Raw genomic sequence first — 14,301 nt, forward strand, 5'->3', positions numbered from 1 at the left:
TGAGTCCTGATTGGCTGCCTCACCAGTTCCTGGTGCGGTGGGGCGAGGCTTTGGGCCCTGTGCGGCAGGTACAGACGAGTGCTGAGGTCGCGGGACACCCTGGGCTTGGCGCTGGACCGGGGGAGCCAGGAGCGCCTTCTTACTGATGTCCATAAGGGTCTTCCCAAAGAAAGCCTCCTGCACAGGGAGAGGAGGGGTCAGCACGGGCCCCAAATCTGCTTCAGAGGGCAAACACTGGAGGAACAGCACCTGCCACTCCATTTCTGTCTCACAGCCGAGTAGCAATGTTTCCATAGACCTGGTGAGCACGTCTGACAAATATAAACATTCCTGATAACATTGCTCCAGCTTAGTGAGAACAACTCCAAAGATTGGACTGCAACATTGTACCAATACACTCACTTTATTGTGACAATATCACGGGCTTCGACATACTGCCTTTGTCAAAGTACATCAAGTTTGTTAGCTCGTGGCAGAACATCACTAAAAATACACACATTCATTTGCATATACAGCTGCTGACACGGCCGTTTAACCCAAAAACAAATGTACTTTGACTGGCCTCCAGCACTCTCCAGCTGTGCAAACAGACCGTGACGGAACATGAGCACAGGAAAGGGCTTCAGCACAGCGTACACGGCCTGGCTTCTGTTTAGACCATTCTGCAGGGTGACATTGGGGCCCGGAGCGGTCAGACCGGCTCATTGGGTTAGGTAAACGCGGGCCCGTGGAGAGCTGGGGAGGTCGTACCTGCAGGTAGCCCGGAAACATGTCCTCCAGCTGGCTCTTCTTCCGGCCGCGGCGCTTCTTGGCCTGCTCCCCCTCTGCCTCGGCCACCTTCAGCTCCGGGGGGCCTTCCAGAGGGGTGTCTGGAGTGGCGCCTGAACACAAACACAGTATGGAAGTGTTATTAAGAAATTGGATTTCCTTGCGCTAACTTTCTTAGTACACACTTCACCAGAGCTAAATAACTCTGAGGTCATGAAAATGATGATGATCTTGGCTGAACTTGCCTTCCTCGGTCTTTTCTGGAACCGGCCCCTCAGCCACGCCCTCTCCGGACAGCGACAGACTCCGCCCCTTCTTCGCCCGGGGGTGGCACTTCCTCTGTCGCACCATAAATCCACCAATCCCTGAGAGGCGCAGAATTACAAGTCAGTATTGACAGGCTGTATAAAGGACATGTACATACACTCTCTCCCTCTCACAGATGCACACAAACAGGCATGCTCACACACATAGAGCGGACGGTGAAACGCTCTGTGGCTCTCTGACCTGGCCTGTACGGTTTCCTCTTCCTCTTCTTGGAGTCCTCAGTCTCCTCCGCTCCCGCTTTCAGCCCGTCACCGTCGACACCCGCCTCCACGGCCCCGTCGGGGCCCCCGTCCCGCTTGGGACCCCCCTCCCTCTCAGGGCTCCCGAGGGCCTCCAGTTTGGGCTCGCACTCCATCGCCTCTACTGAAAGCGAGAGCGGACGAGTCAATGAAAGTGTTTTATGACGGACTGGACTGGATGTCATGACTAAACCCAACAAGAATCCTGCGGACAGAAGCTGGTGCTTCAGCTAAATGTTTCTAAAAAAGGAATGTTCCGGAACAACCCGACTCCTCCCGACACTGGGCCCTCCCCTGCAGACCAGCAGCTTCCCCCGCTGCGGTGACGGGCTGGGGCTGACCTTTGCCCTCCTCGGCCTCCGGGTCTCCCTCGCGGAGCTCCAGGCCGTCGCTGGCGCCCGGGCGGGGCCGGCGCGGGCGGCGCTTCTGCAGCGGGGACACGGAGATGCTGCGCAGGAGCGACATGCCCGTCTCCGTCAGCCACACGCCCTCCAGCCGGTAAAACTGCGGCTCTGAGAGGGAGAGAGGGAGATTGAGACAACATAACGGGGAGGGAGAAAGAGAAGGAAGGACAGAGGGATGGGAGAAACGGAGAGAGGTACAGAAGTGGTGAGAGAGAGAAATGGGAGGGGGGCAGAGAGATAGATAGAGATGGCGAGAAGGGAGGAGGGTCCCCCCATAAAGGCACACATACCTGGTTCCTTCACTTTTATCATTGCAGTAACAGGGGGCTCCACTGCTCGCACAGAGACACAGAAACACAGAAACATAGGATTAACAGCTAATTGAGAGAGTAGACACTCTGCCACCACTGAGACACAGCGGTGCCTTATGTCCATACAGTGTTCCTTATTTCAGCACAGAAATGCACCACCGCTAGGTAATGTTGGAATGTAGCAGGGGGAAAAAATTGATCTTTACAAAGCACTGATTTTAACACTTTTGAGAAAAGGTGTCCCAAATGGTGTTCCCTGTGAAAGACAGAATACATTTATCCGAAATCTCCAGGCTCCTGTAGGCCATAAGTAGGGGGTGTGAAACGTGCAGTTTGAGCGCCAAACACAGGGGGCGGTGGCGAGCGGGTTACCGATGCGTTTGGGGACATAGGGCGTGCAGGCGGAGCAGGCGAAGCCCTCGTCCGACGCCTCCTCCACCTCGTCCTCCGTGTACAGGCTCTCACAGACCGCGTGCACCCACCTGCCGAACACGCCCACACAGTCAGGCGCCAATCACAGGACACATCCTCTTTGAGAGTGTGTATCACGCATCTTCGGTTGCCAAGGCAATATGCACATTCACAATGGTTCCAGGGTGAAAAAAGTTTTTTTTTTTTTTTATTTATTTATTTTTTTAAATGGTGCGATAAATATTTAAAGTAGGGTTTCCAATGGTCCAGCAGAGCTAGTGTCCAAGAAGCTTTAAAACAAAAGTGGCTAAACCTGGCCCAGGGGACACAGGATCTGCTCCTTAGACCAGACGACCAGTTACAGAGAGCACCGGTGTGATTGGGATTCGATCCCGGACCACAGGGTTCATCCATGTACTCGAACAGCGCCTTAAGTGGAAAAGCCACCTAACAGCCCCCTACTTAATATCAACATCCATGATCACTGACACTGGAATAATGAGTATGGGACATAGTGTGACTGCGCCCCTATTGAGACTCCGTCCAGTAGGGGGCGGTACCCACCGGTCGCAGTGCTGGCACTGCAGCAGTAGCTCCTCCTCCATGAAGCTCTGCCGGCAGACGGGACAGGTGACCAGGCTGGCACAGGGCCCGCAGTGGGTGTAGTTATTCTGCCACTCACAGTGGAACCCAGGAGAGCTGGAGCCACACTGCATACAGCACACGCACCTGCAGGGAAAGAGAAAGTCGGGGAGGAAGAAGGGAGAGTGGAGAATAAAATCATTTTTGTTTTTTTTCATCTGAAAACAAACTGGTTATATTGGTTTTTCCTCTCTCCATCTGCTGTCTAACTAACCAATTAATCCAGATACACAAGGCAATTTCAACAAAGTGGTCAAAAGCAACAGAGCAAATATAATCAAGCCTAATCCTCACAGCTCAGTTAAATACAACAGCTCAAATCCAGCCAAACTGAGAAAGCTAATCAGGAACACTGAACACTCATCTTCAAAGCCCAAACTTGAGTGGAGCTCCAATCTGTGACCTATAACACATTGATCTGACCTTCGCTTCAGCTGTGAAAAACAAAACCTTTTTCGCTGGCTCAAGCAAGTCAGTGATTTATAGCAAACTACATTTCCAGCCATTGCCGATGTCACGATACGGCTTTTCCCATCAGGAGGGGAGACTCTAAAGGCTCCTCGCGTTTCCCATGACGCACCACTTGCACTTCCAGCCGCCCTTGGGCACGGTGTGCAGGGGCGGGTCCAGGCAGTAGGTGTGGTAGCTGACGTCGCAGTCGTCACAGAGGAGCAGGCGGGCGGGGTCGGAGGCCTTGCCGCACACCTCACACACGATGCACTCCAGACAGCGCCAGCCCTTCCGCAGCATCATCTTAGTGATCTGCAGGGGGCAGCAGAGAGACCGTCAGGCCCGCCGACCTCCCAATCGCTCACCCGTTCTCAACCAATCGCCAAATTTTCAAACAAAGTCACAAATAAAAAATGGACAGAAATGACTAAAAGAATAAGGCACCAACAGTCATAACATTAAAAATATATATACCCAGGTAAACATTGATAGTGTGTGCAAAGTTCATAAGTCACACAAAGTTCATAAATGTGCCTTTTGACAAATATGAATACATGCTTTATGGTTTCAGAAATCTTCCTATCCCAGGTTCAATAATGGAGGTGAGAACTTGATTGATTGAACAATTAAGAGCAACAAGAGTAACAAGAAAAGGTGGCAGACCAGGTGGCACCTCAGAGCAGGGACAGGAGGAAGAGGAGGAAGGGGGAAATGGCGGCTCACCTTGCTGTTGACGCAGTACGGGTGGTAACACTGAGCGCACTGCGCACAGGCCAGCAGCTGCCCCTCCACACCCTGCCCAAAACTGCCACACACCACACACATATCCTGCAGGGAGAGGGAGAGCAGCAGGGTCACACCAACCCGTTCACTTCATCTGAAGAGCCTTTCATTAAAGGGGCTTCATCACCAGTGTTAAAGGCCAGCAAGAAATCAATATTAAAAAGTCAGATAACCTTGAAAATTAACTGTCGCTAAATTAAACCTGCCAAGCTGTGTGGGGTATATAACAAGGACTTTCCAAAATGAAATCTAAAAAAAACTTTGGGGGATTGGCTGTGGTGTGGGAATGACATGTAGGAGATGACAGAAGCACCTGCAGCAGGACGAATTTATCAGTGCTGGAGAAGAGCACCACGGTGTTCTGCATGGTGTCGTCTTCCTCCTCGTCCTCCTCCTTGGTCAGTCCGGTGTCGGCCGTCATGCTGAGCTGTAGAGCGGGGAGGGGGAGGAGAAGAACACGCTCTACATATCTGCCACTTCATAAGAGCAGTCCAGATATTCGTCCCGACTGCTTAACACTGTGTGTGCGCAGATAAAGCTTTATGCGCCGCACCATGACAGAAAGTGGATCTGTAATGATCACAGTGTGTTGTTATCCACACTAAACAAACTATTATAACAGGGACATTTCACTGCCAGCCGCAGCTACTCTGCATACGGTACATAATCCTGCTAGCAGAGCAGCTCAATGACTGTGTAGACACATGGCCGCTTATGCAAAAATCAGTGTGTTTGTGTTTTTATTCACCAAAAACGCGTCGATGCAGGACGCCATGGCTTTGAGGCGCGATCGGCCACGCCCCCTCCCACTGCCTCCCCCGCGGGGCCGCCGTCGCCCCGGGAAACTGCTGCTCCGCCCCTAAAAAACCCAGCAGGAGAAAAAACGCAGGATGAGGAAGAGGAGGGAATGGGAACAATACAGACCTGGACTGACAATAAAGGCAGAATAAAGCTATAGGGTAGGCCTGCACTAGAGTGATGCAGGAATGAGGCGTTGATGAGGCAGGATGTTTGTGGGGCACCTGCTTCATGCGTGAGCGGCCGGGGGAGCCCCTGCGCTTGGCCTTCTCCCCGTCGGGCTTCAGGGGGTCGAAGGGCAGGGAGTCGTCGGTCTCGGTGAGCAGCGAGTCACAGCGGGGCCGGCCGGCGGGCGCCAGGCTGGGCTCCATGGCGACGGACTGGGCGTCGGCCTCGGCAGGGGAGCCCAGGGAGCCGCTGCTGCTGCCGTGGCTCTGATTGGACGCGTCGTCCAGGAGCTCCGCCTTCGGCCCCTCCTCCTCCGGCTCCGCCTTCACACGCCCCACCTGCTCGCCGCCGTCTCCACCCGCCCCCTCTTCCACGGGCTCCTCCTCTTCCTCCTCCTCCTCATCCGATTGGCCGGTTCCCGTCTCCATGTCGACGGCCGGCACCGAAGGGGCGGGGCTGGTCCTCGGCTCTGCCTCAGTCGGCTCTGCCTCAGTCGGCTCCTTAGGTTCCGGCGCGCCCCCCTCCATGGAAACGGGGTCTGGTTCCTCGGCAACGGCGGGCGGGGTTAAGGGGCTGCAGGGGGGCGGAGTCGGAGTGTCGTTAGTGGGCAGGCCTTCGCTGCCGCTCTCCTCCCCATCCTCTCCGAGGGCCGCCTCTCCGAGCTCGCCGTCGGCCTCTGTGTCCATGTCCAGTACGTCAGTCTGGAGCTCTTCCGTCATTTCAGGGGCCCCGCCCACAGCCTCTTCCTCATCCCCAACAGGAGAAGGTTCCGATTGGGTGGGTCCTGAGGCTCCGCCTTCTTCTGCTCAAGCAAAAACAAGAAATACATTTAATAGGGTTTCTTTACTTCCCCAAGCCAGCTGTCACAGGCCCAATCAGGAAGCACCAACAGGCTACATCACCAGTGCAGTCCATCCACACAGTAATATGGAAATGGTCTGCAAGGACCAGTGAACCATAATGGTGACAAATCATTAACTGAACAACGACAGAGATTATATCTCTAGATTATAATTTTAATTATATCTGGGTAACCTTTATGTAGTTGAAACTTTGTTGAATTTTATTTTACTGGATAAGCAGGCAGTGCAAAATCATGAAATCATTCAGCAACACTGAATTCAAAGAGAATACAAAGTGATCAGATACAAACTGATCAGATATAAAGTGATCAAATACAAAGTGATCATAGCGATGAGCCGCATGATAAACGGGGTGAAGAGGATCATGGGTAAGACCCCCCCCCCCCCCCCATTCACCTGCAGGGTCTTGGGGAACGGCAGCCGGGTCCGGAGGAGTGAAGTCAGTCTTCTCCCTGGGCGGACTGCCTTTGGTCTCTAAGGGCTGGGCGTCCATAGTCTCTGAGGGAGGGGCTGGCGTCGTCTCTGGGGGCACGGTGTCCATGTTCTCTGGGGGCGGATCAACTGTCGTCTCTAGGGGCGGGGTGTCCTTCCTCTCCGGGACAGGAGCATCCGTCATCTCCGGAGTCAAGGTGTCAGTCGTCTCTGGAGACGGGGCTTCCGTCGTCTCCGGGGGCGGGGCTTCCGTCGTCTCCGGGGGCGGGGCTTCCGTCTTCTCTGGGGGCGGGGCTTCTGTCGTCTCTGGGGGCGGGGTTTCTGTCGTCTCTGGGGGCGGGGCTTCTGTCGTCTCTAGGGGCGGGGCTTCTGTCGTCTCCGGGGGCGGGGCTTCCGTCGTCTCCGGGGGCGGGGCTTCTGTCATCTCTGGAGCAGAGGTGTCTGTCGTCTCTGGGGGCGGGGCTTCTGTGGTGTGTGGGGGCAGCACCTCTTCTACTGTGTTATCCTGCACTGGCACCATTTCCACTGCTTCTGCCTCCCTGTCTGCTCCACCCCCTATACCAAACACACATTGACAGAACAACTGACTACAGAGGGTCTCATCCCTTCATACAGCAGTAACATTACCATATATAACAGCAGTAACATTACCAATGATTCTTTCATATCCCCAACAAAAAGCACTATGACTATCAAAAACAAAACAAAAAAACATTTAAAATTAAAATGTTTTGAAAGCTGTACAATACTTTCATTGCATTATGAGCCCCGCCCCCTCGTCCAGCTCAGCCACACAGGATCTGCGGCCACGCCCCTCTTACCCAGCTCCATGGGCGTTTCCGGCTCTGGCACCGCCTCCTCCTCTCGCTCCGTTTGGGTGACGGTCTCACTGGGGTCCAGGGCCCTCTCTGCCTGCGGTGGGGTTTGGCAGAGGGAGCAGGTGTATTTGCCCTCTTCAGAGTCCAGGAGGGAGGCGCATTCACTGTGAACCAGCCTGGCAGAGGTAAAAACAGAGGTCAGGAAGGACTACAACTGCCATCAACACAAGGGTCACCATGGCAAGTCAATTTACTCTAATTTTCCAGTTTTCTTCAAGAAACTTGCTGGGAGCACGTTTGCATCTAAAACTGCAGTACCGCAATGTGCCTCTTGGTAGAGCCAAAATAGCCTCTACAAAATCATTCTGCAAAAGCTGATACCCAATGAAATAATTTCAGAATGACTCTTTTTCCTGACTTGGGGCTCTTTTGCAGGTTCAAATCTGTAGCAAAAGCAGCACATCCGTTTGGAGCACAGACAATCATACGCAGACAATTGCAAAACGGATGTCCCCAGCCACTGCTGCTTTCTGCAGCCACTGCATGGCATGCTGCCGCAGGCAGACTGCAGCTGCCCCGGTGAGCAACATCCACCACTTTCCTGCAGAAAGACAAGGTCCGGCCTATTGCAGCTCCAAACATGCAGGTAACACGGAGCCCTCGTTAAACGCCCCGCAGGCTGAATGACCCCATGACCTTTTGATGAAGAGGTTGTCAGGGCGACGCACCTGTGGCAGGTGTGGCAGGGGCACAGGGAGGTCTCGGGGGCGGGGGCCTTGCTGCAGACGGCGCAAAGGGAGATGCGCTGCTGCTGGCAGCTCTCGCAGACGGTGTAGTTCTCAAACCAGTGTGCAGAGCCCGGGAGGGCGGGGCCACAGGCCCCACACTCACTGCACACGCGACACCTCTGCAAGAGAGGGTGAGAAGAGGGTGAGAAGAGGGTGAGAAGAGGAAAAAGAGAGAAAGAGAGCGATATAAAGGGAGAGTCTCTTTTTTGGTTGTTGTTGATGCCTTTGAAGTATTTGCAGATGTTTTTGATGTGCGAGTGTGAGTGTGTGTGCGTGTGAGTGTGTGTGCGTGTGAGTGTGTGTGCGTGTGAGTGTGTGTGCGTGTGAGTGTGCGTGTGAGTGAGTGTGTGTGTGTGAGAGTGCGTGCGAGTGCGAGTGTGAGAGTGCACGTGCGCGTGCGTGTGCGTGCGTGAGTGTGAGTGCGTGTGTGAGAGTGTGAGTGTGTGTGCGTGAGTGTGTGTGCGCGTGAGTGTGCGTGTGAGTGAGTGTGTGTGTGTGTGAGAGTGCGTGCGAGTGCGAGTGCGAGTGTGCACGTGCGCGTGCGTGTGCGTGCGTGAGTGTGAGTGCGTGTGTGAGAGTGTGAGTGTGTGTGCGTGTGAGTGTGTGTGCGTGTGAGTGTGCGTGTGAGTGAGTGTGTGTGTGTGTGAGAGTGCGTGCGAGTGCGAGTGCGAGTGTGAGAGTGCACGTGCGCGTGCGTGTGCGTGCGTGAGTGTGAGTGCGTGTGTGAGAGTGTGAGTGTGTGTGCGTGTGTGAGAGTGAGTGTGCGTGTGTCTCCGATACATGGAGGCCGTCTCTCACCCTGCACTTCCAGGGCTCAGAGGGCAGGGAGTGCATGGCGGGCTGCAGGCAGAAGGTGTGGTAGCCCTTATCACAGGAGTCACACACCAGCATCTTGGAGTCCTCACCAGGCTGCCTGTGAACCGACACAGCACAGCGCCGTTAACCCTGCGCTCGAACAATGCAGCAGAAACTCCCGCCCGCACAAAAACACACACATAACACATAAACACGCAGAGTCTAGCTACACAGAGGAACCCCACCCACTCCTGGGGGCCACAGCACTTCCAGGCTTAAGTCCATTTTCTGTGGTTTCCTCTGGAAACAAGCTGTACAGACACCTTAGCAAATCAGTGACTAAAATTAACCACCTAACTGCTGAAAAGCAGCAAAAACCAGGACAGACCAGGTCCCACCAGGACTGGACTGGATTATAGAGACCCTGATATTCACGCAGACACGCCCTGGCAAACTGTCACTGGAGAGGAGTCGGAGTTGGAGTCAGCGGGGCAGGTTGTTCCTCCTCACCTGCAGGTCAAGCAGACCTTGCACTCTGGGCACTGCCAGCCGGACCTCTGCAGGGGCGTGGCGCTGATCTCCAGACACACGGCGTGGTAGTGCTGCCCGCACCCCGTGCAGAACACCAGGTCCGCCAGCTCGCCCGCCGAATCGCACACGGAGCACCGCGCCTCCTCGTTCGCTGAGGGGGAGACAAGGCAGTCAGGCGACAGCCAATCGGAAACCTTTATATTACCGCTCAGTAGTGAGGTCACAGTACCGAGCTCCACGGCCTTCTCGATGTGCTCCGGACACAGGAGGGCCAGCTGCTTCATGGACTGGAACGAACCACTGGCAGCCGAACAGGGGAAGTGGTAGGTCCGCGGGCACCCCTCTGCCTGGCACCGAATGGTTGCTCCCAGCCGTTTACAGTATTCGCACCGCTGTGGGGGTGGGATTTACACATCAATGAAAACAGTACAGTTTCTCTGTGCAACAAAGCAGCCAAAGATTAAGTTCTAAATTAGGTACGCCTCTCTGTCTCAAGGGACCAGCCACACAGTGAAGCTGAGTAGCAGTAACCGACAGCGCACTGGACCCAGATTATACAAGGCTGGCCGGCGGTTAGGGCCTCACCTGTTGTATCCCTGAGATGACGGCGTTATCCACGCCTTGCGGCTCCTGGTCGTCCCCATGTTCCACGCCCTCTGACCAGACAGCACACCAGTGGTGGACCCAGTAGTGCCCTGCTCAACAGCGGAGTAAGAGCGTTAGCACCACAGCGTTAGCATGGCAGCGCAGGCTCGGCAAAGCTATTCCCCTGCATTCATTAGCGCAGCAACACAGTGGGGTCAGCACTACGCACGCACGCACGCACGCACGATGCACTGGTTAACAAAATGCTACACATACACAACAAAAAACGGGGATATTCACAATATTCACAATTCTTTTGACACTGTGTGTGTGACTTTTAGCAATTCCATAGCATGATTGATGCTATAGAAATTCCATATTCCAATTCCAATTCCAATTCCATAGCATGATTGATGTTATGGAAATTCCATATTCCAATTCCAATTCCATAGCATGATTGATGATTCCAAAAAAACAAATTTACAAAACAAATATTGGGACTAAAATGCCCTCAGACAGATGAGTGAAATGCTCCAAACACTAAAGGCCAGTTGATAGTTAGGTGACGTATGATCTACATTGACACCAACATTCCATTATCAACGGGCTTTGAATTTTGAATGCTGTTGCTCATAAACAGTATAAACTAAAAACACATCACGTAAGTGGAGTCATTGCGAGCTCAAGACACGGAAGTGATTTGACGACGCTTCGCTAAAGATAATTACACATGAGAACGCTCTATACTAAGGTCATAACAGTTGAGCCAGCAATGGGGTGAAAGTTCAATATAATTTATGCGACCAACCATCAAATGTGACAATTGCCGGTGGCAACGCTCATACATGGCTAAACTACAAACTGGTCTTCGCAGTGCTCTGAGCCGGTATGTCGAGGCGGTTTGACCGCGCCCCCTGGAGCGCACCTGTGTCGTGGAGGAGCGAGGCGGCGGAGGTGGAGTCGGGGAAGCCGATGGAGGACAGGTCGTCGCTCCCGGGGGGCAGGGGCGGGGCGGAGGGCCGGTCCGGGGCGGGCCGGCCGGGGAACGGGCCGAATCGGCGGAGCTCCCGCTGGCCGTGCAGGCTGGGCTCGGCACAGTTACAGAGCGCACACACCTGACCGCTCTCCCTGCGCAGAGCAGAGGCACACGATTACCCACAGCGCCATCTTCAGGCAGGCCCACATATTACACACACACAATCAGCTCAGCACACAAAAAAGGCAAGCTTATAGGTTCGTCAAATGTACTTCAGCTGCAAGTAGTGACACCTAAGCTTTGTCAAACATATCCATGTTGATATTTCAGAATTAACATGCAGCCCAATTTGGGCATTCTTAATCATAAGGCATTCAAATATCAGAGTACTATAAGAAATTCAGATTAATTAACTTAATATAGGTCACTCCTAGAAGACCGGATTATCTACAAAGACAAGATATTGAACATTTTCAATTTTATAGCAGCAGAACAGTTAAATGAGGTCCCACTACGGATCCAGAAACTGTTTTTTTTTTGTTTTGTTTTTTACACAGAGTTAATAAAAGCTGTACAGTAAACTATATCACAAGTGTTGCAAACAATCAATAAGGCAATACAAGAATGGCCTCAATAGATCAGAACATCAAGGATTTTCCAGGCCAGTTATTTTAACCTAAATCCAAACACCAAACCTTTTTGGACAGAATGTGGATTCTGACGCAAGATCAATTGCACACTTTCAATCAGAATCTTCGATCATTCTACCATTTTCAAAAACTTGCCATGCTACAAGTCAATATTTTTAATAGTTACACAGCACACAGAGAACAAAAGGAACGAATACTTTATTTTATTTTATTCAAGTTGAGATTTTCATTATCATTTGCCAAACAGTTCTTAACACTGTCCAATTCAGGAGGAGCAGGAATTGACCATTTGAAGATCAACTTAATCTAACCAATCAGATGTGCAACGGTTTAGATGGAAGCCAATCAGAACTCAAAGTAAATGCCCATTACAGAACAGACAGGTTATGTCAGACCAAAACGCCTCCAGCACACACACTTAGAAGGCACATACGTTTTTATCAAAAGGAATATTATCAAAAAATCTTTGGTTTTAGTTTTCCAATTCTGAGGATTTCAACCATATTTACAAACCACAGAAACCGCAACAGCAGCCACAAATTTGAGCGGAGCAGCAGGGAGGAGCACTGATACCACAGCCTCTCTGCCTGGATCTGTCCTGTGCCTGCGCACCCTCCATAAGTCCCTCACCTCACCACCCCAGTCAGTCCATTCCGTCTCATAGCAGACTCCAGTCCCTGCTACAGTAACAGCCCGCATTGCATCAGAACCTTATCTGGACAACCTTCACCTCCGGGTCGCCACCATTACTGCAGATGGACCCGCTTTGAGGCATCGGGACATCGCGTGAAGCAGCAAACAGCCGACGTGCAGGTCCCCAGGGAGACGGCGGGAAGAGCGGAGCGGGGACTTACGCAGACACGCTGGACGTGTGCACGGGCGCGGTCAGGGGGGGTGTCTCTGTGGCGGGGGGAGCATCCGGCTGCTTCGAAGAGGCGCCGTCATCAGCTGGGGGAAAGAGACATGTGTGTGAGCAAAGCGGAAAACACCTTCAATTCATTAACTCCTCAGCCCCTCATTGATAAGCACATCAATACAATACAAGACTACATGCTCAATACAGCTTGATACAAGCTCTCGACAGTGTTTATTTTTTTTTTACTGAAGCTTCAGATCAAAGAGCTCTGAGGCTGGACGGCCCATGAGCGGCAACCCTAGGCCTGCTCAAAACTCAGGCCCCGAGTGCCACTAAAGCAGTCAATAAATCCCCTTGACCTGCTCCACCAGAATGCCAAATCATTTCCTCATCAGCTCCCCACAGGGATGCATAGTGATTTGAGCCATTCCAGGTTTTACTACAAGCAAGGTAGTGTAGCTGGTAGCTGGCAGATTGGAGTAAGACCTGGCACAGCTCAAAGTGCTATGCATCAGGAGTGCCATTTTCATCTCTGCATAGGCTACAGTTCAGAAAATCATGTCTAGACCTACACAACAACAGCTCTCCCTCTAACAAGCACACCTTTACCTTAATAACAAGTTACTATCATTGCCACTGACTTAGCAGATAGCCACTAACCCAATTTGGTAAATGGTTCTGCATAATACATGAGCAGCAATATTTCAATACAGACAAAACCAACTGAATGATGTTTTTAACATGTGCCAAAGAGCCTACTAAAAGAGGAAATGCCCCACCCTGCCAATGACTGTTTGTAGCTAATCCACATACTAATCCACGCTGAATGCAAGATGTTCTTTTAAAGCTTCCAATCTCTCCATGACCGCTTACCTGCCGTTTCAGAATCATTCTCCTCGCAGGTCGATTCATGCTCATCCATCCCTTCCTCCACTCGTGATCTCCCTCAAAGAGAGACCTGCAACACAGCAGAGGGACACTGAAGTGCGAGATTCTAAGCAAGACCAAGGACATTTCACAGGCCCCCAATTTTTGTCGCTTCTAAGGTGGTCAGTGCAATTCTTTAGCGTCACTTATATGACTAGTTCATATTGCATGGACCACTCAAACGCTGAATCTGGCACGAAACACTGTAGCACACAAGAAATGTGACTGGCGAAATGTCAAGTTCCCATATGTCGAACTCGAGTCTACAAGTAAAACTATCACAAGTACCATTAATTCAGCACAACGCATATGTTATGCGCAAAAGGACAATGTTGAAAGTTTCCAGTTTTTTATTTTATTTGTCGTTGAACAATTTCGTCCTTTTTGCTAAATATACCGTGACTTTCTGCGTTTCGGTATACTGCACCAGCTTGCATCAAGCTAACAACACAGCCATCTACCCACATTTCGTTTACGCTAGCTACATCGCCGCAGCCAAAATATAGTTACCTGTAGTCACGTAGTCATCTGGGCATGTGGGCAAAAAAACGGTTTTACTATTGCCAGATTGTTTTTACCCTTCATAGCTTGCTATGTAAATACGCAAATGTGACAGCAGTTAACCATTTTAAACACAAAACATAACCAACTGTTGTGAAGACTTCATCGTACAGTCGTTCTCTCAGATAATAACCAGACCGTCTTCACTGAGCTGTGGTAAAATACAGCTAGATATGGCTACATAGCTAATTCCTAAAACTCGTTAAAAGGTGAAATAG

The 14,301-nt window shown here is 51.8% G+C and overlaps 1 protein-coding gene across 1 annotated transcript in view; it reads right to left on the reverse strand.

The window, feature by feature from the left end:
• kmt2d (lysine (K)-specific methyltransferase 2D) overlaps nucleotides 1-14,301 on the reverse strand; it is a 43,837-nt gene that overhangs the window by 25,016 nt on the left and 4,520 nt on the right. Inside the window, exons 2-24 of the mRNA XM_061256657.1 lie at nucleotides 13,469-13,553; nucleotides 12,594-12,687; nucleotides 11,039-11,241; nucleotides 10,114-10,223; nucleotides 9,758-9,920; nucleotides 9,508-9,679; nucleotides 9,001-9,115; nucleotides 8,143-8,321; nucleotides 7,418-7,590; nucleotides 6,561-7,151; nucleotides 5,358-6,103; nucleotides 5,084-5,194; nucleotides 4,649-4,762; nucleotides 4,276-4,380; nucleotides 3,683-3,864; nucleotides 3,025-3,189; nucleotides 2,422-2,531; nucleotides 2,029-2,070; nucleotides 1,676-1,846; nucleotides 1,276-1,458; nucleotides 1,014-1,133; nucleotides 751-881; nucleotides 24-177 (exon numbers count right to left, since the gene is read on the reverse strand). Of these exons, the coding sequence (XP_061112641.1) occupies nucleotides 24-177; nucleotides 751-881; nucleotides 1,014-1,133; nucleotides 1,276-1,458; nucleotides 1,676-1,846; nucleotides 2,029-2,070; nucleotides 2,422-2,531; nucleotides 3,025-3,189; nucleotides 3,683-3,864; nucleotides 4,276-4,380; nucleotides 4,649-4,762; nucleotides 5,084-5,194; nucleotides 5,358-6,103; nucleotides 6,561-7,151; nucleotides 7,418-7,590; nucleotides 8,143-8,321; nucleotides 9,001-9,115; nucleotides 9,508-9,679; nucleotides 9,758-9,920; nucleotides 10,114-10,223; nucleotides 11,039-11,241; nucleotides 12,594-12,687; nucleotides 13,469-13,517 (4,183 nt within the window). The 5' untranslated portion in view covers nucleotides 13,518-13,553. The remainder of the gene's footprint in view (nucleotides 1-23; nucleotides 178-750; nucleotides 882-1,013; nucleotides 1,134-1,275; nucleotides 1,459-1,675; nucleotides 1,847-2,028; nucleotides 2,071-2,421; nucleotides 2,532-3,024; nucleotides 3,190-3,682; nucleotides 3,865-4,275; nucleotides 4,381-4,648; nucleotides 4,763-5,083; nucleotides 5,195-5,357; nucleotides 6,104-6,560; nucleotides 7,152-7,417; nucleotides 7,591-8,142; nucleotides 8,322-9,000; nucleotides 9,116-9,507; nucleotides 9,680-9,757; nucleotides 9,921-10,113; nucleotides 10,224-11,038; nucleotides 11,242-12,593; nucleotides 12,688-13,468; nucleotides 13,554-14,301) is intronic.

Source organism: Conger conger, chromosome 10 (genome assembly GCF_963514075.1).
Source record: "Conger conger chromosome 10, fConCon1.1, whole genome shotgun sequence".
Classification (NCBI taxonomy): domain Eukaryota; kingdom Metazoa; phylum Chordata; class Actinopteri; order Anguilliformes; family Congridae; genus Conger; species Conger conger.